Consider the following 25,825-nt stretch of genomic DNA (forward strand, 5'->3'; position numbering starts at 1 on the left):
TAATTGGCAACTCTAAATTATGATTATAAGAAAAATATAATAAGCGAGGCTTCATTATGCCGAGTTGAAAGATGTCTCAGTCTTATTAGGCTTACTGAGAGAAAATAAATTCTTGGAACACCGTAAAAGGGACATTATTTTTTACAGGGTGTTTATAACACCGCACCGAACACTGAGATTGTCTGAGAGGAATGATTCAGCTCATGCTTCTGAGTTAACATCAAGTAGTTCCTATTATTATTATTTTCTTAATTCAATGTATACTGGGTGTTAGTGACATCGTAACGAATACTGAGGAGGTTGATTCAGACCATGATTCTGAGTTAAAATCAAGTGGAATTTTCCGTCGCAAAATTCATGGTTTTTTTTTTAGTTTTTTTAAATTATTTTCAATTCTATACTTTTGCGATGGAAAATTCCACTTGATATTAACTCAGAATAATCAGATGAATCATCCCTCTCAGTATTCGTTACGATGACACTTACACCCCGTACAAGTACATACGGTAGCCATACAAGTAGGTATGGGTGTTAGTGACACCGTAACGAATACTGAGGGGGATGGTTCAGACCATGATTCTGAGTTGATATCAAGTAGAATTTCGTGTCAAAAAATTCATGAAAATTTTTCTTTTCTTTTTAATTATTTTCCAATCCATACTTTTGCGACGGAAATTTCTACTTGATATCAACTCAGAATCATGGCCTGAACCACCCCTCAAAGTTTTCGTTACGATGTCACTAACACCCTGTATAGGTACCTGATTCTCCAGCGGACTTTGTATTTTTAATCTTTACGCAAAAATTGTTATACCATAGGGCTACTGCGATACAGGGGAAACCCTAGTGCTAGCAGGGCCCGCTATTAACTTGTGTTAATTTTACTTTATTTGGTAAATAAATATTTTTTACTTTTTTACTTTTTTTTACTAGAATGTTCCGTTGCAAAAGTATGAAACTGAAAATAATTTTAAATAAAAATCACTTAGTTTTTCATGTGGTTTCCGACGAAAATTTCCAATTGCTTTTTTTATTTATTTATTACTACATTTATTTCAGATTTCTTTTTATTTATTGAATAAAACTATTATATTTCAATAAGATAACAAGAAACAGAATGTAAATCCACCACAAGCTTCGTCAGTACCAACCAAAGCAAAAGCATATTGAAACCATACACATACATCCATACTAGTGATGTTCCGAATATCCGTATCCGTATCCGTATCCGCGGATATCCGACATAAAAGAAAAATCCGTATCCGTATCCGTGTCCGTTACTTTTCACGCGGATCTTTTACGGATCTTTTTCAGGTGATTAAGTAGAATTATTAAATAAAAAACTATAAAATTCCACTCAAATTGTTTTTATTTCTTATAATCAAATATTTGGCACCTTTATATTGCAAAAAAATAGATAGATAATAGATCGTTACAATGAAAGCAAGATAAAACATCACTTTTATAACAATGAAATAACTAAAACTTTAATCTTTTTTTTTAAGAAAATAAAGATCCGTATCCGTATCCGCGGATATACATTTTTAACGATCCGGCACATCACTAACACATACATAAACTCACGCCTATTTCCCACCGTGGTAAGCAGAGACTATAAAATTTCTTTTGCTTCGATCCTGACACACTTCTCTACAACAAAACCTAAAAAAAAATCCGCACAAGCTTCGTTAAAAAACAAAAACGTCAGATTTTACTCCATATTATTGTTAGTAAGAAGAAAGGCACTTATAAAATATGTTAGGCATAATAAGTACCTTCATACAGTGTACTACGATAGGGCAGTCAACCCTCTCAGGTAACGTGCTCAGGTATGATATTAACTCAGAATCATGAGCTGAATTATCTCCCTCAATATTCTTCAAAATGTCACCCCGTACAGTCATCAGCAATATCATGCACCCACTTTAGAACCCTGTCGCACTATCATATTTGACATTTAATAAGACTTACGGTTTTTGTTTCATAAAAGTTAATATGACATGGTTTCAAAGTGTATGCATATTAGTACTCGTGACCGTACATATTATTATAGATAGCCGAACGTATACTAACGTTATACGGCGTTAGTGTTTTTTTTTTTGACTTATTGTAGATTTGCCGCAGATGGCATTAACTACTTGGCCGGACAAATGGGGAGCGCTGAAGGCTCTGACACCGTGCCGAAAACTGAAGGGGATAATAAATTTATACCGTGATTAAGAGTTAACATGAAGTGAAATGGAATTTTCCGTTAGTTCGTCCATCCGTCCGAAATAAAAATTTACATTACGGTGTCACTTACACTCTGTATAATGTTTTCACTTTGTCAACAAACTTTAGTCAGACATTTGCGTATCAATTTTGTACACTATTTTTTTTTTCTTTATTTATTATTTATTTTATTTATTTATTTGTACACAATGAAACAGACACAAGAAACATACAAAGAAAACAGATAGTACAGGCAAGCTTATCTCTAAACAAAGAGATTTCTTCCAGCTGACCTACGTGACAAGAGAGACTTTCAACGTATAATATGTATTATATAGATAGACATACATCCGCGTACAAATTATTTAGAAATTACTTATACTAATATAAGACACAATATTAACCTAAACCTACAAACCACATTCTTTCACACACACACCACACCACACCACATTTATTCTTTTTTTTTTTTTCATTCTTTGTTCTATAAATACATACATACATAAACTCACGCCCGTAATCCCTAATGGGGTGGGCAGAGCCACAAGTAATCAAAGACAACTTGCAGCCACTGTTGATACGAAGTCCAAAGATGGATATGATGCACCTTATGGTGATAAGGGATCAGCCTATCGCCCATAACATTAGTCCATCATGTTAGAGGACACAATCCCTCTGTCGGTTTTTACGACATGCCCGGGAGTTTGTTCTATAAATTGATTACTTTTAACGATGTCTTCATTTATCAAATAAGATAAAAGCGTTGGAAGATTTGGATTCAAATTAGGAAGTCATGTACTGTCATGAGCAACATCACATATTTACCTTATTTATATATTGCGGTCTAACAGCCTCCGTGGTCTAGTGGTTAGAGCGTTAGGCTCACGATCTGGAGGTCCGGGTTCGATTCCCGATGGGGACATTGTCGAAATCACTTTGTGAGACTGTCCTTTGTTTGGTAAGGACTTTTCAGGCTTGAATCACCTGATTGTCCGAAAAAAGTAAGATGTTTCCGTGCTTCGGAGGGCACGTTAAGCCGTTGGTCCCGGCTTATAGCCGTAAAAAACACCTCCAACCCGCAGTGGAGCAGCGTGGTGGAGTATGCTCCATACCCCCTCCGGTTGATTGAGGGGAGGCCTGTGCCCAGCAGTGGGACGTATATAGGCAGTTTATGATATATTGTTATTGACACTGATACGGCTCACGTTGGTCTAACAGAATGCTCGGTACCCACACCAGTGGGTACTAAGTTCATCTTGCGATTAACTCTCTGATACCACTGCGCCTATATCTCAATTGGGTGAGTTTATATTAAATTAGAAAGAAAGAAAGAAAATATTTATTTCCATATTGGACGCCACATTTACAAACTTACATTACAGGAAAAAAAAAATAGAACAAAAAAAAACAAAGACAAGAAGACAAATAATACAGACATTAAATACACAATGGAGGCGCCCAAAATAAAAAAAGGATCTCCCTCAGCATAATGCCGTGACACGTGCTTAGCACGGGCCGCGGCGCTGGTATTATGGGAGACCTATCGAACGTGAGCCACGGACACACCAAACTCAATTACGTACCTACTTATATACAGTAAAGAAAACATACTATGATACTTACATAGATTATAATGCATTACTTATAATACTTGATATTATAGATATATATTCCTATCAAAAATATATATGCAAAATGAATTATATATGCAAAAATTACGAATTTGATTTGTTCCAGTGGAGGTGATATTCCTGATGTGGGGCATCCGTCTATGCATCATGGTGCGGAAAGCCCCGTCTGAGTTCAACGAGAGCCGATTCATCTCCATGGCTATCTACAATGAGTTCCTACTCTCTGTCTTCCTCAATATTTCCATGTAAGTTCCGTTTTTTTTTTTATTGGGATGCGTGCGTGGACTGTGTTTCGTGGTCCATTGATTGAGCATTGGTCTCACGATCCGGAGATCCCGAGTTGGAACACACTACAAAAACCACTTAGTGAGCCCTGGTTTCGATAAAACATTGCAGGCTGATCACCCGATCGTACAAAAGTAAAATGATCCGTGCTTCAGAAGCCGTTGGTCCCTAATACTATTTACTAAATGTAAGTACGTAGTAACGGCCTCTGTGATCCAGTGGTTGAGCGTTGGGCTCACGATCCGGAGGTCCCGGGTTCGAATCCCGGTGGGGACATATCACAATAATCACTTTGTGATCCCTAGTTTGGTTAGGGCATTACAGGCTGATCACCTGATTGTCCGAAAGTAATATGATCCGTGCTTCGGAAGGCACGTTAAGCCGTTAGTCCCAGTTGCTACACACTGATGTGAGTAATCGTTACATGAGCCATGTCAGGGGCCATTAACAACCCTGACACCAGGGTTGCTGAGGTTGGTAATCCACCTCACAACCCACACGATAGAAGAAGAAGTACGTAGTCATCACATGAGTCATGTTAGAGGCCTTTAGCGTCTCAATAATAACCCTGACACCAAGGTTGATGCGATTGGTAATTCACCTTACAACCCACACGATAGAAGATTGGAATGCATCGAAAATACCTAGCGACTACCTGAATACCTCGGCACTAAATCACAAGAGTCCGCATATCGCCTGTTAACTCGTCGACATGTGAAGCTAGAAACCACGTGATATCAATTATCTGTCATTCAAACATTGTCAATCGCAATCGAACAGTTTGAGAATAGTGACTTTTGTTCGGTCTAAAGCCGCACATTGCACTTTCAGCACCTTTGTCACAACCTATATACGTCCCACTGCTGGGCACAGGCCTCCCCTCAATCAACCGGAGAGGGTATGGAGCATACTCCACCACGCTGCTCCAACCTTTGTCACGTTTTGTAATAATTAGGTCATTACAAGTCAGTCCACGTTTAGCAAGAATTCCGCGTGTACAGTAAACCCAGTTCACATTAAATATTCGTTTTGTGAATGAATTTAGTGGTTTAGAGTCTATACCACAAAACGGCTAAGTAAGCCTGTCGTTTTAATTAGTTTCTGACGAGGAAAGTAAAAAAGTACAGGGGGGTTAAAATGGCCACATCCAAGCAATTCATCTAAGAAAGCAATATTGCTATTTGACAGTTGTTTGTTTTGCGCACTTACTTTCATATGCGCATTTTTTTTTTACTCCGGCCAAACCAGTTTGGGTTGCAACGTATACTACGTTCTTTCGTTCAAATCCGCACGCACACTAACTTAAAACACATTCTAACATTTCTAACTTTATTTATTTGTTTATTTTATCGTTTTATATGCATTGTTTTGTAAGTATTATTGTATTTCTTTCATGTATTTGTAGATACACTGCACACACACACGCTTTTAATACCTATATGTTTTTGTAAACTACTTTGTTTTCATAGTATAAGTAAATATTATTATGTATTCATTCAAGTTGTATTTTTCGGAGACACGGCTTCCGTGCCTCACTTAGCAGGGTCCACAGAATACCAGGGTCGTGGCTCGCGTCGCGGATTATGCTGAGTGAGGCCCTTTTATGAAGGACACCACCACCATCGTTGACCAGTCCATACACTCAATTATTTGTATTTCTCGTGTATGTTGTTTTTATTATGTGTTTTGTTTGATTGTAAGTTGTGTGTTACTCCGTGTTTTAAATTATATATTTGTTTTGTATTTGTTACTGTGGTGTCCCTTTATAATAAACGTTTCTTTCTTTCTTTCTTTCAAATGTCTAATTGCAATATTGCTTTCTTAGATGAATTGCTTCAATGTGGCCATTTTAACTCCTCAGTATTTTCTTTTTTTTCCTTTTTCTAAGTCCGAATCGAAGTCAAAACCTTTATAAAGTCAAACAGACAAAGTAAACTTTTAGACAATTCAATATTAACTTTAAGATAGAAGAGTTAAACTTTTGTCTATTGTCGGCTAAGTCTCCATTGGAAGGAGGGCGAATAAATCTTGTCACAAAAAAAAATATTTTTTTTCTCAATATTCACTGTGGTAGCAGAGATTTTATTTATGGCGTTATTATACCAACAGAATAATTGGGCCTGTTTAGATCTACTCTAGATTTAATCTAGGTTTACTTATCCATCTGCAGGGCTAACATGCGCAACGAGATAAAAAAATTCAAATTCAAATTCAAAAATATCTTTATTCAGTAGGTAACATAGTTACACTTTACACTTTGAATCGTCAATTTTTACATAACGAACGTCTCATCCGCCTAAAACTACTGCAGCTTCTCACAACCTGTATAGCCGGGGAAAAGAAGCTGCAAAAAAAACCTCGGCACAGGGCCCTAGACGTTCTTTTAAAAAAAATTAAAATAAACATAAAATATTGGTATACAATTGATCAATTGATTACAATTACATATCATTAATCAATCAATGATGATATCGATAGATTCAATAAATTCTGTCGAAATCGTTATTTTTTTTCCATAAGTACCTAACATGCGTGGCACGTGATTTTGTTCGTATTTTGACAGAACGACATGACTTATTTGGGTTCACATACTAGCACCAATCAACAAAACGACATAATCAATTATATAGTTAGAATCGATAAAATTACTGTGACAAAATTTTATCACGCATGTTAGCCCTACTGGAAGGACGGCGACGTGAATAAATCCCGTCACAAAAATAAATCTCAACATCCATTGTGGTAACAGAGATTTCATTTATGGCGCCATATTCCAACAGAATAATTGAGTCTGTCTAGATAGAACGTGTTTTATTTATCCGTCTGAACCACTTATCTTTACCGATTACCCGACATAATTTGTCAGTGGGATATTACAATAGAATTACTTTTTGCTTTTGCGAATTTTTTTTTACTTACAGCAAAAACGAGGATGTATTGTATTCAAATTGTTTCATGTCAGTTAACAAAGCGCAACGGTTAACCGCAGTATGACTAAAAGCCCATTTGTCCCACTACAGCGCCTCCGAAGCGGCGCAGCTACAACAAAGTGGCTTTATAGCTTACAAACGTTTGGATAAAGGTTTTTTAACCAGGGGGGTTAAAATGGCCAATTCCCGATGTATCTTAAATATTGACACCAACATTCTTCAGCAGCTACTTGACAAGGTACTCCAACTTCTAGCCCTCCATATAATACCGGGCACACGCCATCTTCCGGTTCTTGCGGGAAAGACGCTGTCCACAAATTACGGAGCCCAACGATAGCGAGTCGATGGTCCCGGACCTTACATTGATCAATCCGAGATGGCGCTGCGTCCAATACTACACAAAAAAAACTATAAAACGGGTCCCCCGTCAAAAAATTCGCAGGCCGAAGGAAATATTGCATTACAACATCGAAGCAATTCATCTAAGAAAGCAATATTACTGTTTGACATTTGTTTGCATTGATGCGCAAATGTCAAATTGCAACATTGCTTTCTTAGATGAATTGCTTCGATGTGGCCATTTTAACCCCCCAGTTATCCGCTTAGACGCCACAAGAGCACTTACATCCCGCTTAGGGACGGTACTGAATAGTATCGGCGCACGAAGGACCATCTAGACAACCCAATTACTCTAGCCATAGACGCGGCCAATCAGCTCGCGAGAACAAACACTCCAAAACCCCGATACCGACCCCGCCGGCGTGGCCAACGATTTCCCTAAAACATCGCTTATCGCCATCGACCCGCTAGGGTCATCAAATATTTTTTCTCTCAGTCGACGCCCTGAGCCGAGGTTCGCCCAACTGGGCACGCTCAGGCCTGTTGTCTTAAACGTTGTACCGGGGAGAGCCTTCAGCACTCCCCATTTCTCCGGCCAAGAAGTTAATGCCATCTGCAGCAAATCTACAATCAGTCACGTCAAAAAAAAAAGGAAGTATGAACTATTTGCTCATACTTGTATAAATAAAATAAAATAAAAATAAAATAAATCTTTATTTTCCCTTCACAAAGGTAACACAAATTATGTAAACTTAACTAAGGTAATGATACACACTATAGTGCCTTTGTGAGAGACTGGTGTCGATACTAGGTGTGACCCTGTAGGACAGATCACCAGGCTCCCCACCTCTTACGGAACTCCTAATTTATAACCTTAGAACTATAGAAAAGTGAAGCCAAAACAAAAACATAAAATATAAAAATTGAGTGGTACACAAAAGAAGTATTAAAGTAAACGTAAAGATTCTGTGTGCGTTTGAGTGCGTGTGTGTGTGAAGGTGAGCGCGCGTCTGTGTGCGCATATGTGTGTGTGCGTGTGTCTGTCTGCTAGCCCTACGACACGACCGGATCGGAAACTACTAGCTGTCCTAGCCCCTAGTAGCTTCCACCAACAGCAACACGTGTGTGCGTGTTTGTATGTATGTGTGTATATGTGAGTTTGGTGTGTGTACTGTGTGTGAATTAGTGTGAAAATGCCAGGTACTGTCAAGTAAGTCGTTACGATAAAATCTATCGTAACTACTTTCTTATCTATAAATTACGTATAGCGCTTGGCCCATCTCACCTCTTTCTTCTATTCCGTGGTCGCGACGGGAGTGGCATTGCATTGTGCGACATAATATCATTTGCTTAGCTTGAACAGTGGAAATGGGCGCATTAAGTTTCGGAAGTCAGCGGTTACCCACTAAGACGTGATACGCCTATCTTTGTGAATAATTTCCATTCACAATGGCTCTTAATATTCGAGCTATCCCACTGAGCCATTCGCTTCATCATTAATCATACGAACTGCAAAGGTTTGGAATGTGTCCCTTGCGATTTCACCTTGGGACTCCTGGAAACTCGCGGACTAAAATTGTGGTGGGATTTTAAGATAATCCTACCAAGTTTTTCGCCTCCGCTCACGATCCGGAGGTTCCGGGTTCGAATCCCGGTGGGGAAATATCACAAAAATCACTTTGTGATCCCTAGTTTGGCTAGGACATTGCAGGCTGATCACCTGAACGTCCGAAAGTAAGATGATCCGTGCTTCGGAAGGCACGTTAAGCCGTTGGTCCCGGTTACTATTTACTGATGTAAGACAGCTTTCAATATCAAAACCGCAACGCGTGTAGTCGCAGTACCTTCCTCCTATAAGAAACACGTCAACAGGTTACTGTTTTCGTTTGGCTAAACAAAGCTCTTTGGGATTTGTCAAACGATATTTATCCTGAACGTGAACTAAGTGTATATTTTTGTTTTTTATTGTATTGTTGCTGTGGCGGCCTCTCAACACCATCATCATGATCATTGTCCTCTAACAGGTCTTTACTTCTATATGTATAAGATGCTACCATAGATTTAGAAAAAACATGACAGAAGACCACACGACTATGGTCTTCTTCTATAGTGTGGGTTGTGAGGTGAATTACCAACCTCATCAACCCTGGTATAGGTCCCGGCAAACTTCTTGAGCATCGACCTTGACTGCGCACAACCGAATTTTAGATCTCTTTGGTGGTGTGGTACGAGGCGCGGGGGCGGGTGAGTCCCACATCGACCGACTATTGGTAGATCAGTCGATACTTCCCCCGCGCACTCTTGTCTTCGTCCCTTTGACTCCCGAATACACTTGCGTGCAGTGAAACTGTCACGTTTTTGTTATTGGTCTTTTGTTAGTTTTTTTTGTTATTGCTCATTTGTTTAAGTTTAAGAATTAGTTACTAGCACGAGGTCTATGTCTACAGATCCAAAACCTAGCACTAGCTCTGGTATTGCTGGTTTCAACCTCATGGAAGGAATATTATACTTACCTGACGATTATTTTTTTTATTAAATATAACAATATAATATAAGTTTTAATAAACTATAATAATATAAGTTTAGTTTTATTTACATAATTAAATAATATTATTATTGTTTTTTTTTAATGAAGTTAAGAAAATAATCAAAAGTTCATTTTTTTTGCACGGAAGTGTACGTGCGCGAACTTTCCCCCACTACGACACTTGATGCTCAAGAAGTTTGCCGGGAGTTATATCAGGGTTATTATTGAGCCGCCAAAATCCCCTGACATGGCTCATGTAACGACTACTTATTTACATCAGTATGTAGTAACCGGGACCAAAATCTATGGTTGCAACACGTGATTCGCTATGATAGAGGCCTGCGCCGTGACATCTGTAAGATCTATTTAGAAAACGCATTAACTTTTCCAATTTCTTATTACTTTATTTTTTGTATTGCACTATCCCGCGCTCCATTTTATAAACTTCTTCCACCCTAAGGTTGTCTGGAAGAAATTTCTGTTTAACAATAAGGCCGCCTGCTGTGCTTATTTCATTCATCTGTACATGTCGTGAGTTTATGTTTTTGTGCAATAAAGAAATATTCATTGATTGATAACGTAATATGTTACGTAGCTCGCAACTATATCCCAATGGACTAATCAGGTAGACCCATCGCATGATGAACTAAGTACCCACACCTCACCGCGCTTTCTGTTAGACCAACGTGATAGGTGGTGAGCCGTATCGCCGCGCGCCGTCTGTAATGGTCGTGCCAACTATGTTAGTGAAAACTGCACTTAAGATAAATTAATAACTCATTGGTGCACGTGCGTATCGGTACCATTTGAGAAGCAAGCCGGTGGACAGTGAGTGACTCATACGGTCACGAACACTAATATGACATACACTTTGATACCATGTCACATTAACTTTTTTGACAAATTAAACCGTAAGTCTCATTAAATGTCAAATATGATAGTGCGACAGGGTTCTAAAGTGGGACATGATATTACTCATGACTGTACAACGTTATACCTCTAAGTACATCAAAGCCTGAACTGGACGAACTCCTGTCTACTTCAAGCCCAGTATTGCCATTGGCTTAGAGAATCGTACCCCAGCTTTTATATTTTATTTTTACACAAGTACATAAGGATGAGAGTCTTCAATCAATCGCTTTCGAGAGCTTTTGACTTTGTCAGAAATAAATCCCTAGGTCCGCCCTCACAAAGACCCACTAGAGACCTCCAGTCTTGAGCTGTTTACCTTGCAAAAGATGTAGCTATTTGTTCGCTACAAAGATAAACAGTCTAAGCTAATGGCGTAGAGTCAGCGATTCGATACTTCAGTCAAAGCAAAACTTATAATGTATTTGTATTTTCTTCTTATACCCGGGAGGATTGCAAATACGATCAAAGGATCATATGCCGTGCGCCGCGATTGACTCGCGCAAACCTCCAGGCAAATATTCAGATTTATTGTCTGTCTTTGTTGATATTGCTTTTGTAAATATTGTCAAGGAAATGCTGTGCTGATTTCGTTCCAAGACTTAGGAAGTCGATTTTTTTATATGATCATCATCGTATTCAGTTCAGGTATCGACCTGCGTGTGATCAAGGACTGCATTGATTTGACAAACCACACGAAAGGAGCAGATCATCTTCTACGCTTTGAAAGACAAGTAAAGCGGCCACTAATTTAAGAGCCAAGATTTTGTCGGTGCGGAATTGAATGGAGAATGCTCCATGCTACTCTTTTAGGTACAAAATAGAGCAGTGGTTTCCCTCTTGCCTCTTGGTTTCGGCCACCACTTACTTATTAAGTAAGTACTATTTACGTAAGTCTTACTAACTCCTATGATTTGTCTTAAGTCATGTCCGGGATTTTGACTTTATTTTAGTATTTGTGTATTATACAAGAGGTTCGTGTTGCTCTATGCGTATGTATTCATGTTTGGATCATGCGGCAAACGGTGAAGTACAACATCGTGAGGAAACCCAAATTCCTGAGAAATGCGTTTCGGAGGTATGTGACCTAACCTGTATTGGGCTGGTTTACTCTTGGCGTGTTGGAAAGTCAGATAGGCAGTCGTTTCTGCAAAATACCTGTCAATCTCCACGGAGATGATGTTTATTACGTTAGTTCTCAAAAGGTATTTTCTCTAAAGTCTCATTTAGTCTGCTACTCTAAACTGCAGGACGACCTTAGTGCTATTGAAACCATTTTTTTACTTTGACCACATTAATCTGTAGTCTCTGTAGATTCTAAATTCTTAACTTAAAGCATTCACTTCGCTTCAATTGATTCTACTGTCTTAGTTTACACCGACCAAGTCACAAATACCTACTGCTGACTGGAGTTTAATCAATTTTGTCTTCGCTCTAAAGCAAATTCAGCGTCTATCCTGTTTGTTTTCTAACATTACTGATGAAATGGACAAACATTTGTTCTACAGCAATTGCCATGTGACCTTCTGATCCGAAGGGAAATAAACCAGTTATAAATTAGGTCATATAACGGTGAATGTTTTTCTTGCACTTAATGGTTTCTTCACAATTTGTCTTTCATCTAAGAGCGCCGCCATTTTTTCTTTATTTTTGACGTGACCTATTGTTGGTTTGACTCTGATGGTATTTACTACTTGGCTGGAACCAAGAGCACCACCCACATACTTGTATACAGGATGTTCGTGAGACAGTAACGGAAACTTTGATGGATGATTTAGACCATGATTCTGAGTGAATATTAATTGAAATTTAACAAAAAAGAAATAAAAAAAAACATGAATTTTGCGACGGAAAATTCCATTTGATATTCCTCAAAACATGATCTGAATCAGTATTCGGTACGGTGTCACTAACACTCTATATGTATGACATTATCTTTGTAGTTGTCAATACTGGTAAAATTTACAAAACACTAGCTTTTATTGTGGACCCAAATAAACCGAATCAGGCGCCAAATGTCGCGTTCGATTGGATTTCAAAATTTCGCCGTTGAAGTTTCACAGGACTAATTTCAATTCCTGTAATAGGATAACTTAGGACCGGGGCGCGGCCCGGATTGATACAATTATCTTACCGCTTTGAGGCTCGCTCAGAACAGATTGGAATTTATCCTTGCGTTTCGAATTTGTATAATTTAATTGGTCTCCGTTGTTTTGATAAGATTTCGGTGAGATTCGTTTATCCGTTACGGGAATTATGAGATTGGATGGTTTTTCTCCATTGTGGTATGAAATTGAATCGGGTAAATATTGCATTGCGGAAGTCTTTGCATTTGTAAATTTTCATTAAATCTTTTTTGAGAACTTAAATATACGAGTCCAAAGAACTGGTTACTCACGCAAGACAGCCAATTGACATAGAAAACTTTGTCATGTCTACAGTTCGACTCCATCTTGGCGATATCAACGATTTTCCTCCTTAAGCGCTTATCAGTATCAGTCTTGCTATGATTCTCTAAAACAATGCAATCCTCATGCTCTAGGCTATGACGTCTGTCAGTTCTGTGAAAAAGGTACAGTGAAAAATGACTCGCCGTCAAAATCTTGACTTTGTAATCACGTTTATCAAAGTTGACTGCAGCTTAATCTTATCAATACCCCGTACCGCCTAACCGCACATAGTATGAAGATTTGGGGAAAGGTGATAGCGAATGAGAATAAAAGAGGACAGAAAGTGCCACAGAATATGTTTGGGTTTATGCCAGGACGAGGAACAGGGGACGCCTTTCGCGTGACGTAGTATATGCGTGACAACTGTGCAAAAAGTACAGACGTGCACATGATGTTCATTGACTTGGAGAAATCGTACAATCGCGTACCCTGAGAGGTTCTGTGGTGAATGCTAAAAGAAAAAAGAATGCCAGGAAGGTATATTCGGTTTGTTCGCTCCGTGTACAGAAGAGTATACTCACGTCCATTGCGAGCCTGGTGTTACAGGTTCAGTATGGAGGTCGGCCTTAGGCACGTATCTGTTCTTCCTGATTATGAATGCTTTAGCTTCAGACATACAGGAAGAGGCATCCTGGTGTATGTTATTCGCCAATGACATTGTCCTTGCCGAGAAAGATACTTCCGAGATCCAAAACAGACTAGAAAGTTGGCAATGGAAGAACCAACATCGAGCACTTGTTCTGCACCTTTGGGTGCAAGTCCAGTTTTTCCCACATAGCCTTGAATGGCGTATCTCTACGCTTCAGGTATCTCAAATCGTTGCCAGGGACAAAAGAAGCAGGATAAATGCAAGACGAATGAAATGGCAACAGGTCTCAGGACAACATGTGATCCGCGAATGCCCCTAAAGCTAAAAAGAAAGATCGATGAGACGGGACATAAGACCTGTCGTGCTGTATGGTTCCGAATGCTGGGCGACAAAGGAGACTGATGAAAGAAGAGTACACGTGGCAAAAATGCGAATGTTAAGATGGATGTGTGGTGTGACCAGAATGGACAAGATTAGGAATTAATATTAAGAGGAAGTCTAAAAGTAGCGCTGGTTAGTACTTAATTGAGGAGCTGTTGCTCCACGGCAATGTTGTAGCATGGTTTGGGCATGTTATGAGGAGGAATGAAAGGTATACAACGAGGAATGTTAAGGTAGAGGACGACCCAAGAAAGTGTAGATAGTTTGTGTAAAGAAGGATATTTGTTTGAAAGATGTGGCAAAGTTTGTATTAAACTTTAATAGTAGGGTTTCACGCGAACGAAGTCGCGGGTAACAGAAGAGAGCACACGATAAAGGATAGACAATTTGTTCTTTGAAAGTGTTCATCAACAAAAAACTTTACTCGCCTTCCACAAGTTTAATTAGACGCGAAATTGGTTAAAGCAACCAAGTTCATGTAACTTTATCAAACTCTTTCTCATGAAAATTGAAAAGTTCAACTTGGTACTAAGTATTAACTTAAGTCTCGAGCACGCTCGCGGGTAAAGGAAGACTGAATAATGTTGTGCAGGTGAACTTGCCATAGAGGCAGCCAATCAGCTCGCGACACCAAACACTTCAGGACCCCGATACCGACGATTTCCCTCAAACAGCGCTTATCGCTATCGACCCACTAGGGTCGATTAATTCTTTCAAATATTTTTTCTCTCAAACGACGCCCTGAGCCGACGTTCGCGCCCAACTGGGCACCCTCAGGCCTGTTGTCTTGTGTAAATCTATGTTAAGTCATGTCAAAAAAAAAGCAGGTGAACCATGCTAAGGGGTAAACAGACTTGATTTCATCGTTATTGCGTCATTATTGAACCACAAGAATGATTACATGTTTGTTTCCTGTTTGCGCGCCAGCCCCAATAGCATCTATAAGACGATATGGGGCAGGGTAAACTGCCCCTACATTTGTTATTGATGATTTTTGTGATATGTCCTCACCGGGATTTCAACCCGGGACCTCCGAATCGTGAGACCAACGCTCAACCACTGGACCATAGAGGCCGTTTCCTGTCCCGTATATAACATATACTTGTTTGCAACCGAAGGGCGTGGTGCTCGGTAAGAAGAAAAAGCCAGAGAAAGAAAAAGAAATGTCAAATTGAAGTGACGCGGAAGCGTGGAGAGCGCTATCTAGCGGCGAGACTCGTTTGCCCGCAAGAAATACGCAGCCATTTTATTTTCAAATCCATCGTATTAAGCACATTTCAACCGTGTCGCTAACACAATCTACTCGTACATAATGCTTGTCGCAGCGTTTAGTAATAATTCAATTTAGTGAGTTATGATTAGAATATAAAGTAGAAGGTCCCGAGTGTTGAAAGTTAGTGATTTAGTGTCGTGTCGCGCCCTGAAACTATAACTCCACTTGTTGATTTCTATGTGGAGAATCTATTACTCTAAAGGTACACACGTACAGTCATGAGCAATAATTATGTATCCACTTTAGAACCCTGTCGCACTATTATATATCATATTTGACATTTAATGCTGAAGAAACCCTACAGACACCTTGTATAGGGAAGCCAAGGTACTAACAATTCGACAGTTATTTATTCTAAAGACATGCATAATCACCCACAAACACATATTAAATTCTGAAACATATAAAGAACTGTTAAAAAACGCATTTACAGCGTGCCTTTGCCGACTGTTAACACGGCTTTCGCGAGTAGATTTGGAGAGTTTGTGAGATCTCGCACTTACAATGCAGTAACTAAGTCTTGCTGTATTGTAGACTGCTCTATTCCGGTAGCAAAGTCCGTGTTAACAGACTGGTTACTCACCCTGGACTAGGTATTCCACTACTGAAGACCTCGTAAAAACATTGTAAGTAAAATTAAGGCTATTATAAAAGACATTGTAAGTAAAATTAAGGCTAGTTTCTAATAAAAAATAAAAATTATCTGGTTCCCCAAGATTCAGGCATTGCCTAGTTTGGGTACCCCTGTACAACTCCTAGAAACTAATTAGATTATATGCACACCTTTAGTTTTAAGTAAACATTTATTTTTGTATTTCTCCTATTTTGTGCAATAAAGTTATTAATATTATTATTAATGAGACACAGTTTAATTTGTCAAAAAAGTTAATGTGACATGGTTTCAAAGTGTATACATATTAGTACTCGTGACTACTCTAAAGGTATGCATACATACGCATAATTGTAACTTTACTACCTCAACTCTCTAACAGCCTCCGTTGTCAAGTGGTCAGAGCGTTAGGCTCTCGGTCCGGGTTCAATGTCCCGATGGGGACTTTATCGAAATCACTTTGTGAAACTGCCCTTTGTTTGGTAAGGATTTTGCAGGCTTGAATCACTTCAGAGGGCATGTTAAGGCGTTGTTGAGGGCAGGTTAAAAACCTAAACCCGGAAAAACCTGGAGGCAAGAACTTGGCGCATCCAGTTGTCAATGACCTTTCACTTATAATAGTAACACTTGGGATTACGACATCGCCTATAGACGTTCTGTCCTTGAAAGTATTAAAGTAATATAAGGAATCCTACAAAATTTGAAACCATCGTAACATTTTACTCGATCCCGGGATTATTATTATAAAAATAAAAAGCCGCTTCCATGCTTTCACAGCTTTCGGATTTTATGAAGTTTAGGTAAATACGTACGGCGGGTTACCATCCTTACTTGGTTGACATACCACTAATCCGCACCAAGCGCTTCGCTTCATCCTTCATAATGCGCACAGCCAAAGAATGGAATGGGCTGCCGGCGTCGGTGTTTCCTGACTCTTATGACCTGGGGTCCTTTAAATCACGGGTGAATAGGCATTTTCTGGGTAAGCTCGTTCCAACGTCGATCTCTTCTTCTTGTAGAAGAACGAAGTCAAGAGCAAGCCCATCTTAATTAAAAAAAAATAAAAAAAATAAGTAGGTATCCAAATAAATCGGACAACATCTCCCTAGTATTATCCCGTTTTTTACAGGGTCCGCTTACCTAACCTGAAGATTTGACAGGTTCGGCTTTTACAGGAGCGACTGCCTGTGTGACCTTCCAACCCGCGAAGGAATAACCAGCCCAATATTACAGGTTAGGTCACATACCTTCGAAAATGCATTTCTCGGGAATGTGGGTTTCCTCACGATGTTTTCCTTCACCGCTGAGCACGTGATAATCATTTATGATCCAAACATGAATTCGAAAACAAATTCGACAATCATTAGTTTGGACTGGTTCTATTAGTAATATGTTTAATGTTTGTTGCAGGTTGTTCCTACAGTCACCAGCGAATCCTGATCTTCTGTACATTATCTTCTTCTGCCACACACAGCTCACTGTGACGCTTCTACTGTGTTTCATTTTTGGTAGTAAGGTAAGACTATAGCAATTCAACTAGTCAAGTAAGTTACTTTTTACTAAACGTCAAACCATGAGATTACCATTGGAATTTGTATGAAAAAGCACACTGTGACGTCATAAAAAGGTGATAAAATGTCGGACTTAGTATTACGTTTTTATTGATAAGAAAAAAAATCAGCAGCGGTATCAATACTGGTTGGAGGCCGAGGAAATGGATTCTGGCAGGGCTCTAGCTAGAACATCACCGATTGAGAAATTGGTCGGTGCATAACTGCGGAAAGGAAGGCGATTGGGGCAACCACCGTTCTACATGCCCTATCTATAGAGTAATGGCGATTACTCCACCGACAAGAGCGCAGCTCTTAAATAAAGAGAGAGAGAGAAAAAAAATGTTTGTCGTCTTTATTTAGTAATCGGAATTTCATAAATATGTGACCTAGGAAACTACCCATTTCTTTTAAAGGCTCACACACGGCGCTCCTTGATTATGTGACCTGTGGCTATGCCTACCTCTTAAGACTTACGAGCGTGAATTTATTTAGGTGTGTATAACAAAAAGTTATTTGGTCTGTGGGCGAGTGTACACTATTTATATTTTTGTGGTCTAGTCGCCTATTTAATATTTGACCAGCGGGCGAGTTTACACTTTTTTTTGTGATCTAGTGTATTATAAAAATATCTTTCTCGTCACGTAGGTCAGCTGGAAGAAATATCTTTGTTTAGAGATAAGCTTACCTGTACTATCTGTTTTCTTTGTATGTTCAAATAAATAAATAAACAAAAAGTGTAAACTGGCCCGCAAGCCAGAACTTAAGTGGGCAACTTGCAACCAATTTCACATTCTAGATAAATCTAAAAGCTTACAGCGGCATAACCGAATTTTCCGTTCAATTAGCATTCCAGGTCATTGCTCCCACATGTACTGAAACGATCTACGTTTAGTGGAAAATGTTGCTTCAATATTTTACTGGAAAATACCGTATAATACAAGCGTTTGTCAGAAAATATAGGTTGCTTGCAGTGTAAGATCCGAATTATAGTTTGCACTTATATTTTTCAATTCCTTATTTTACTATTGCTTATTTTCTTTAAGCTCGGTGAGCTGTGGGTACTTAGTTCATCTCTCGATGGACGTCCTAAAGGAGGATTTTCCAGATTACGTTCCCTAAAACAAATATAGCGCTGTACAGAGTTGCCTTTATTGATGCATATAATAATTTTATGTCTATGTATCTTCTATCTTTGTTTTTGGGTATAAATGATGACCCTTGTTAACACCCAGACACAACACATCTTCCACCCATTATTCAATCGTCAATTTAAAAGCCACGCTCTTGTCGGTGCAGCATTTTCCATGCTACTTTTTAGGGAAAAATAGGACAGTGGTTTTCCTCTTGCCTTCCGCCCCGCAGTACTCTGTGTGACGCAAGTGGGATGGCGCGCAGAGTAGTCTATTACAAAGCCATACTAGGACTCCTTTCCTCCGCCTCTGAATAGTACTGACAGTTACTGCTACCCTCTGTCAGGTTCCAGGTTACAGACCCTGTGACTTGCCCTTTGACCAAAATAAAGAGAACCAATAAAGATATCAACATAATTATATACCATATCTGATCCAAATATCAAGCACCAAGTAGGTTTATATAATATTGCTTCTGCTATTACATTATATTTTGAATAATTATAAACTCAAAAGATTTTTTTTTTTGTGAAATAGTTTTTCCAGTCGGTGGAGTAATCGCCATTACTCCACCGACAAGAGCGCAGCTCTTAAATAAGGACAGAGAGTTTTTCCAGTGAGATCTTACACTATGAATAATAGTCGTTCACCGAGGCAGATTTAATGGCACTATTTGGTAGGAACACGTCATAAACTTCAGTAATGGCGTGTAGAAAATCCCGTAAATTGTCTTCGTAAATACTAACACTTCACACTACACTTATAGTGAAATACACTTAACTTTTTTTTGACGTAACTTATTGTGGATTTTCCTCATATTGCATTAACTTCTTGGCCAGACAAATGGCGAGCGTTGAGGGCTCTGACGTGGGGTTTTATTTATTATCAAAGCATACGAAACACGAAGATAAAAGTTTTTTTTCGTGACTTATTGTAGATTTGCCGCAGATGGCATTAACTACTTGACCAGACAAATGGGGAGCGCTAAAGGCTCTCACTCGGTACAACGTTTAAGGCAACCTCGGCTCATGGTGTTGTCTGAGAGAAAAAATATTTGAAGCAATTAATCGACCCTAGTGAGTCGATAGCGATAAACGCTGATTGAGGGAAATCGTCAACCACGCCAGCGGGGTCGGTATCGGGGTCCTTATATAAAGAATTAAAGGTGCGTAAAAGTATAGATAATTTCCCGCTGGCAGAGCAACCATGGTGTCCTAGCGAGAAAGGCTCTTAATTATGAGAAGGCAGAGCCACAAGTAATCAAAAGACATTTTTTGACGTGAACTACTTGGCCGGACAAATGGGGAAGGCTCTTACTCGGCACAAAATTATTCCTAATCCATCATGTTAGAAAGCACACGCAAGCTGCAAGAGTTTTGTTTTTAATCCGCTCCCGGTTCTGTATACAACAAAAAACATAAACGAAGCTTAAATTACTACAACCTGTAAACTTAATCTAAACTCTAAACTCCACAACAACAAGGTAAGCGCAAAAGCGCAAACAAAGCGCAGAACTTCGCTCTCTTACCTCAGAATATAAAAATGTAGTACTAACATATCGGTATATTCCCGTATTTCCCGAGTGGTTTCCTCTTCCCAAGTTCTGGTAAAAAGTGCCAAGCCCCTTATTAGCCTGATAAAAACCGGAATCTGAATGCAGGAGCGTAACAAGGGCGGGGAGTTAGCCCCTTTGCAGGTGACAGTGACACCCCTGAACAATTCCCATACTACATACATACTTTAACTCGCGCCTATTTCCAGCTGCGGTATGCAGAGACAATGGAAATCCATTTGCTACGATCCTGACATACTTCTAATGCTTCCTCCATACTCATCAAACGTTTTATACACGCGCGACGGTTCAGAGTAGATCGTACTTAACCTTTTTAACGACATCCCCAATTACATTTATTTCCCCTCCATATAGGTACCTAAATATTTTTATAACAGCCGTAGTAGCACAGTTGGAAGAACCCTTGAATCTCACTGTCAGGTCGCAGGTTCGAATCCAGGACGGGCTTAAATCTGTTTTTTTTAAATCGTTCGGACTGATACAGGTTACCACCTATCACTTTGGTCTAACAGAAAGCTCGGTGAGGTGTTGTACAACTTCTGATGGTCTGAAGGGCCGGTGTGTGGTGGAAGCACAATGGAAGAAAACCACGATTTGTTGGTAGCACTTCCACATATATTTTTGAAAGTTTTTAAACACTTACAATGCGAACGATGTTCGATAAATCAATATGGCGAATTATATATCAAAAAATTATGACAGCCAAAATTACGTTGGTAATGTTGGTGTTTCCAACAGGTGTGGGTACTTTGATTATCTTACGATGGATGTACCTCGACTACCCCATTGGGATATAGTCGTAAGCTTATTTCTACCCGCATCGTGTTTGCACTTTGTTTTATAATTTGAACTTTGACTTAACGTTGTTGAATGAAAAAATATTTTTGTTACACTTCTATTTTCATTTTATTAGTTTTTTTATAATTTTTATTGACTTTTGATAATTTGAATTTGGTATTGACACTTTTATATTTTAAATTTTATAAATTTTGCATGATTTATGTAATTTAAATTCACGGTAAACTATATATTTTTGTAACATCTGTCACACTGCATTTATGGCAAATAAAGAATCTTATCTTATGTTATGTAACAGAACGTCGATGTAGACCAGTGGTGGAATTCGTAATAAAACGCATCCAAAGAACGACTCCTAGATTCCACCCATCACGGTCGGCAGTACAAACTAGAGTAGAAAAAAGAAGAGTTTTACAATTAGTTGGGTTGTGAAAGTCGAGCAACCGAGTAGTTTGCAAAACAATTATGGTATAACTTGAAGTACTCACTTAGTACTCGTCTCGTTCGGCAAGCTTCGTTTTTTAATGAGAAAATATAATTCTGAAGTAATTACTTGCTGCTCTGAGGCAATGACCTGAAGGGCGCAACGGGGGCGGGGGGTTCATGCGCAACGTGATAAGATTTTGTCTCGGCCATTTTATCGATTCTAACGATATAATTATGTCATTTTGTCGATTGGTGCTAATATGTGAACCCAAATAAGTCATGTCGTTCTGTCGAAATACGAAAATAACATGCGCAACGTGATAAGATTTTGTCTCGGCCATTTTATCGATTCTAACGATATAATTATGTCATTTTGTCGATTGGTGCTAATATGTGAACCCAAATAAGTCATGTCGTTCTGTCGAAATACGAAAATAACATGCGCAACGTGATAAGATTTTTTCTCGGCCATTTTATCGATTCTGGCGATATAATTATGTCGTTTTATCGATTGGTACTCATTATGTGAACCCGAATAAGTATGTCGTTCTATCGAAATACGAAAATAACATGCGCAACGTGATAAGATTTTGTCCCGGCCATTTTATCGATTCTATCGATATAATTATGTCATTTCGTCGATTGGTGCTAATATGTGAACCCAAATAAGTCGTGTCGTTCTGTCGAAATACGAAAAAAATCACGTGGCGCGCATGTTAGGGAAAAAACTAACTTATCGATTTCGACAAAATATATTCAATCGATAATTTTATCGCGTTGCGCATGTTAGCCCTGATGTCAAAGCATGGCCTCATGCCCCGATGCCGACCCCGCTGGCGTGGTCGACGATTTCCCTCATTCAGCATTTAGTTTAGTTGAATCCTTTCAGACGACGCCCTCAGCCGAGGTTCGTACTCAATTGGGTACCATTAGTCCTGTCATTTTAAATTTTGTACCACATGACGCAAAATCAAAATAAATAAGCATTTCGGTGGTAAAGTTGTCAACTTAATTCTGTCGGTGATGCATTGGTAAATATACCAATGTAAACTATGAGTGGTTTGTTTAATTGGTGTGTGTTTTATAAAAAGAATATTAGTCGTATTTGTTTTTTATTGTTTGTTTTTTAAATATTGTTTTTTCGCATTGCATAGTCTGTGATGATGAATTTTCCTTTGTAACTAAACAAATAAAAATAAATAAAGTTTAAATTGTGTCTGTCAATTACCAGTCTTCCTCTTTGACAGAAATTGACAGGTATAACTTATACAATTAGATGTTGTGTAGTTGAATCAGTACCAATCTCCTAGTCGACTACGAAGGATGTAGTATATGATCTCTACGACTCTATTACTCTAGCCATAGAGGCGGCCAATCAGCTCGCGACACCTAACCCCGACACCGACCCCGCCAGCGTGGTAGACGATTACCCTCATTCAGCATTTATCGCTATCGACCCCCACGGTTGATTAATTCTTTCAAATATTCTTCCTCTCAGACGACGCCCTAAACCGAGGTTCGCACCCAACTGGACACACTCGAGCATGTTGTCTTAAATTTTGTATCGGGTGAGAGCTCTCAGCGCTTCTCTCTCCCAATTTTCCCAGTTAAGTAGTTAATGCCATCTGCGGCAAATTCAAATTCAAAAATATCTTTATTCAGTAGGTAACATAGTTACACTTTGAATCGTCAATTTTTACATAACGAACGTCTCATCCGCCTAAAACTACTGCAGCTTCTCACAACCTGTATAGCCGGGGAAAAGAAGCTGCAAGAAAAACCTCGGCACAACGTTCTTTAAAAAAATATAAAAATAAACATAAAATATTGGTATACAATTGAGTAATTTAGCTGCCTAATATCAGTTCTCAGACAGTTAATCCCATGCATTCATATCTTCTAAATAATCACTAACTTTATAATAACCTTTTTTGTAAAGTTTTTGTTTAACTACTGTCTTAAAACAGTTGAAAGGCAAATTCTGAATGTCAATGGGAATCTTATTGTAAAAACGTATACATTGCCCCTTAAAAGATTTAGTAATCTACAATAAGTCACAATAAAAGCCTAGTTGGCTGAACCAACATGAGAGGCAGTGCCCGGAAAGTCAATGCTCTATTATGTACTTTTAGCACTTCACGATTACAATTTGCAAGAGTCTTGCTCAAAGCTGCCAATTACAATGGTTTTGGCGTCCACCCAGAGCCGTTTATTGAAGCCAAATAGCTCCCAAGTTACTTCCAAGAGATTTGGCTGAAGAAACCTCACATATAAATGATAGCTCTTTATTTTTAAGTGTGGCAATCGACCAGTAATTGGCTACTTGGTTGTTCTCTCAGGATCTGCGTATGTTTTTTAGTAGTTTTATAATTATATTGAAAACACAAATAGACGGCACACATGTTTCCTGTCAGGAAGTTAATGCCTGTGCTAGGAGGTTTTCTGGCCACGTATTTCCCTCAGCGATACAGCTCCCGATGTGGTAGTAGTTTTACAGCTAGTTACATAATTGTAATTTTCATTTATGACGTTCAAAAACCGCTAACTATCTAAGCCAATTTTGAAGAATATTTCATGTCAATATTTCTATATTTTTTTTGATTCGCCAATTGGTGGCAATAGGCTCGCCCCCTATTAAATGGGACTAAAATCATAGCTGGCGAAGAGTGGGTGTACGTAATAAACATATTCTCAGTCTATCCCTTCGGAAATACAGGCGTGATGTTGTATTTTATTTGTTTCTGCATAAGGTACTTTCTATTATAGTTCAAAATGATATCACATACAATAATATATTGAAATAACGAATACACATAAACATAAACTGCCTATATACGTCCCACTGCTGGGCACAGGCCTCCCCTCAATCAACCGGAGGGGATATGGAGCATACTCCACCACGCTGCTCCACTGCGGGTTGGTGGAGGTCTTTTTACGGCTAATAGCCGGGACCAACGGCTTAACGTGCCCTCCGAAGCACGGAATCATCTTAATTTTTCGGACAATCAGGTGATTCAAGCCTGAAAAGTCCTTACCAAACAAAGGACAGTCTCACAAAGTGATTTCGACAATGTCCCCATCGGGAATCGAACCCGGACCTCCAGATCGTGAGCCTAACGCTCTAACCACTAGACCACGGAGGCTGTGTGAGGCTGTGAAATAACGAATAATTCTGTATTTTTACCACGTTGACATTCAGAAACAAAACACATACACGCACGACATATATACACGATCTCACGCCCGTAATCTCTGATTGAGTTACAATTAATGAAATATAAGTTGCAGCCACTGTTGATACGACGTCTCAAGAGGGATAATAATGAACTTTATAATGACAAACGATCAGCCTTTCGCCCATAACAATTGTACATCCATGTTCGAAAGGACACAATCCCTTTGTCGGATTAAACGACATGTATTTTTTGTTGTTGCTGCTGAATATCATAAAAATACCTATATTTAGTAGATATGATAGAAATCCAGCCGGGTCTGCATGACGCTTGGACCAATAAACGATACGAATGCTATCTACGTAGATGGACGTAAAACGGCTATTGGTCGAAGCGCTCAATATAATACGCGCCGCGCGCGGCGCGGTTGTCATGCAGACCCGGCTGGTTATTTTAAAGAAATGCCAGGTCAATACTACTCTAAACCGGCGAGCATGCTTGAAGCCTTTGATGAGAGTGGAGGAGGCTAAAGTGGTGTGTCAGGATCGTAGTAAGTGGAACTCCGTTTCTGCCTACCCCAATGGGAAATAGACGTGATCCTATGTATGTATAATATTGTGTCCTATGTATATACCCAACTAGTTGGCCACCTAGTTCCGCCCACATGCAACAGATGGCGCCACATTCAATAATGCAGTCTTCAAGCAGTCGTGAAACGCGATATCGAAGTTTACACAGCAAGACGCATATTGTACAACTTCCAACATAACACCGTTGGATCGTCGATCCCTAGTCACACTACCAACTTGTGGCTAGCGGGGTACTATACTCTGTCCGGTACCCCGAAAACATCCTTTGGCGACAGCACACCCAAGCCGCCAAAATATAAATCGATTTAATCCGGCGCGGTATAAGTACTTCTCTTGATATTACGATATGAATCCAAGGCTAGTCAAAACATAAAACAATATTCATTGACCAGAAAAGAAACATGGTACCTTAGGTCACAAAGTTTCGATATTATCACTATTGCTTTG

At 39.1% G+C, this 25,825-nt stretch overlaps 2 protein-coding genes across 3 annotated transcripts in view; one reads left to right on the plus strand and one right to left on the minus strand.

Moving 5' to 3' along the window:
- The window catches only part of LOC126378021 (tripeptidyl-peptidase 2), a 477,445-nt gene that overhangs the window by 227,944 nt on the left and 223,676 nt on the right, over positions 1 to 25,825 (minus strand). Inside the window, exon 27 of one of the 2 annotated variants that reach the window (XR_007568025.1) lies at positions 3,057 to 3,195. The exons of the other annotated variant lie outside the window; for it this stretch is intronic. The gene's annotated coding sequence lies outside the window, so the exon portion shown is untranslated. Of the gene's footprint in view, positions 1 to 3,056; positions 3,196 to 25,825 lie in introns of those variants that run through there. 2 annotated transcript variants of the gene reach the window in all.
- The window catches only part of LOC126375821 (probable G-protein coupled receptor 158), a 122,836-nt gene that overhangs the window by 94,861 nt on the left and 2,150 nt on the right, over positions 1 to 25,825 (plus strand). Inside the window, exons 9-10 of the mRNA XM_050022897.1 lie at positions 3,949 to 4,087; positions 17,546 to 17,651. Of these exons, the coding sequence (XP_049878854.1) occupies positions 3,949 to 4,087; positions 17,546 to 17,651 (245 nt within the window). The remainder of the gene's footprint in view (positions 1 to 3,948; positions 4,088 to 17,545; positions 17,652 to 25,825) is intronic.

The sequence above is a fragment of the Pectinophora gossypiella genome, chromosome 2 (genome assembly GCF_024362695.1).
Source record: "Pectinophora gossypiella chromosome 2, ilPecGoss1.1, whole genome shotgun sequence".
NCBI classification, from domain to species: domain Eukaryota; kingdom Metazoa; phylum Arthropoda; class Insecta; order Lepidoptera; family Gelechiidae; genus Pectinophora; species Pectinophora gossypiella.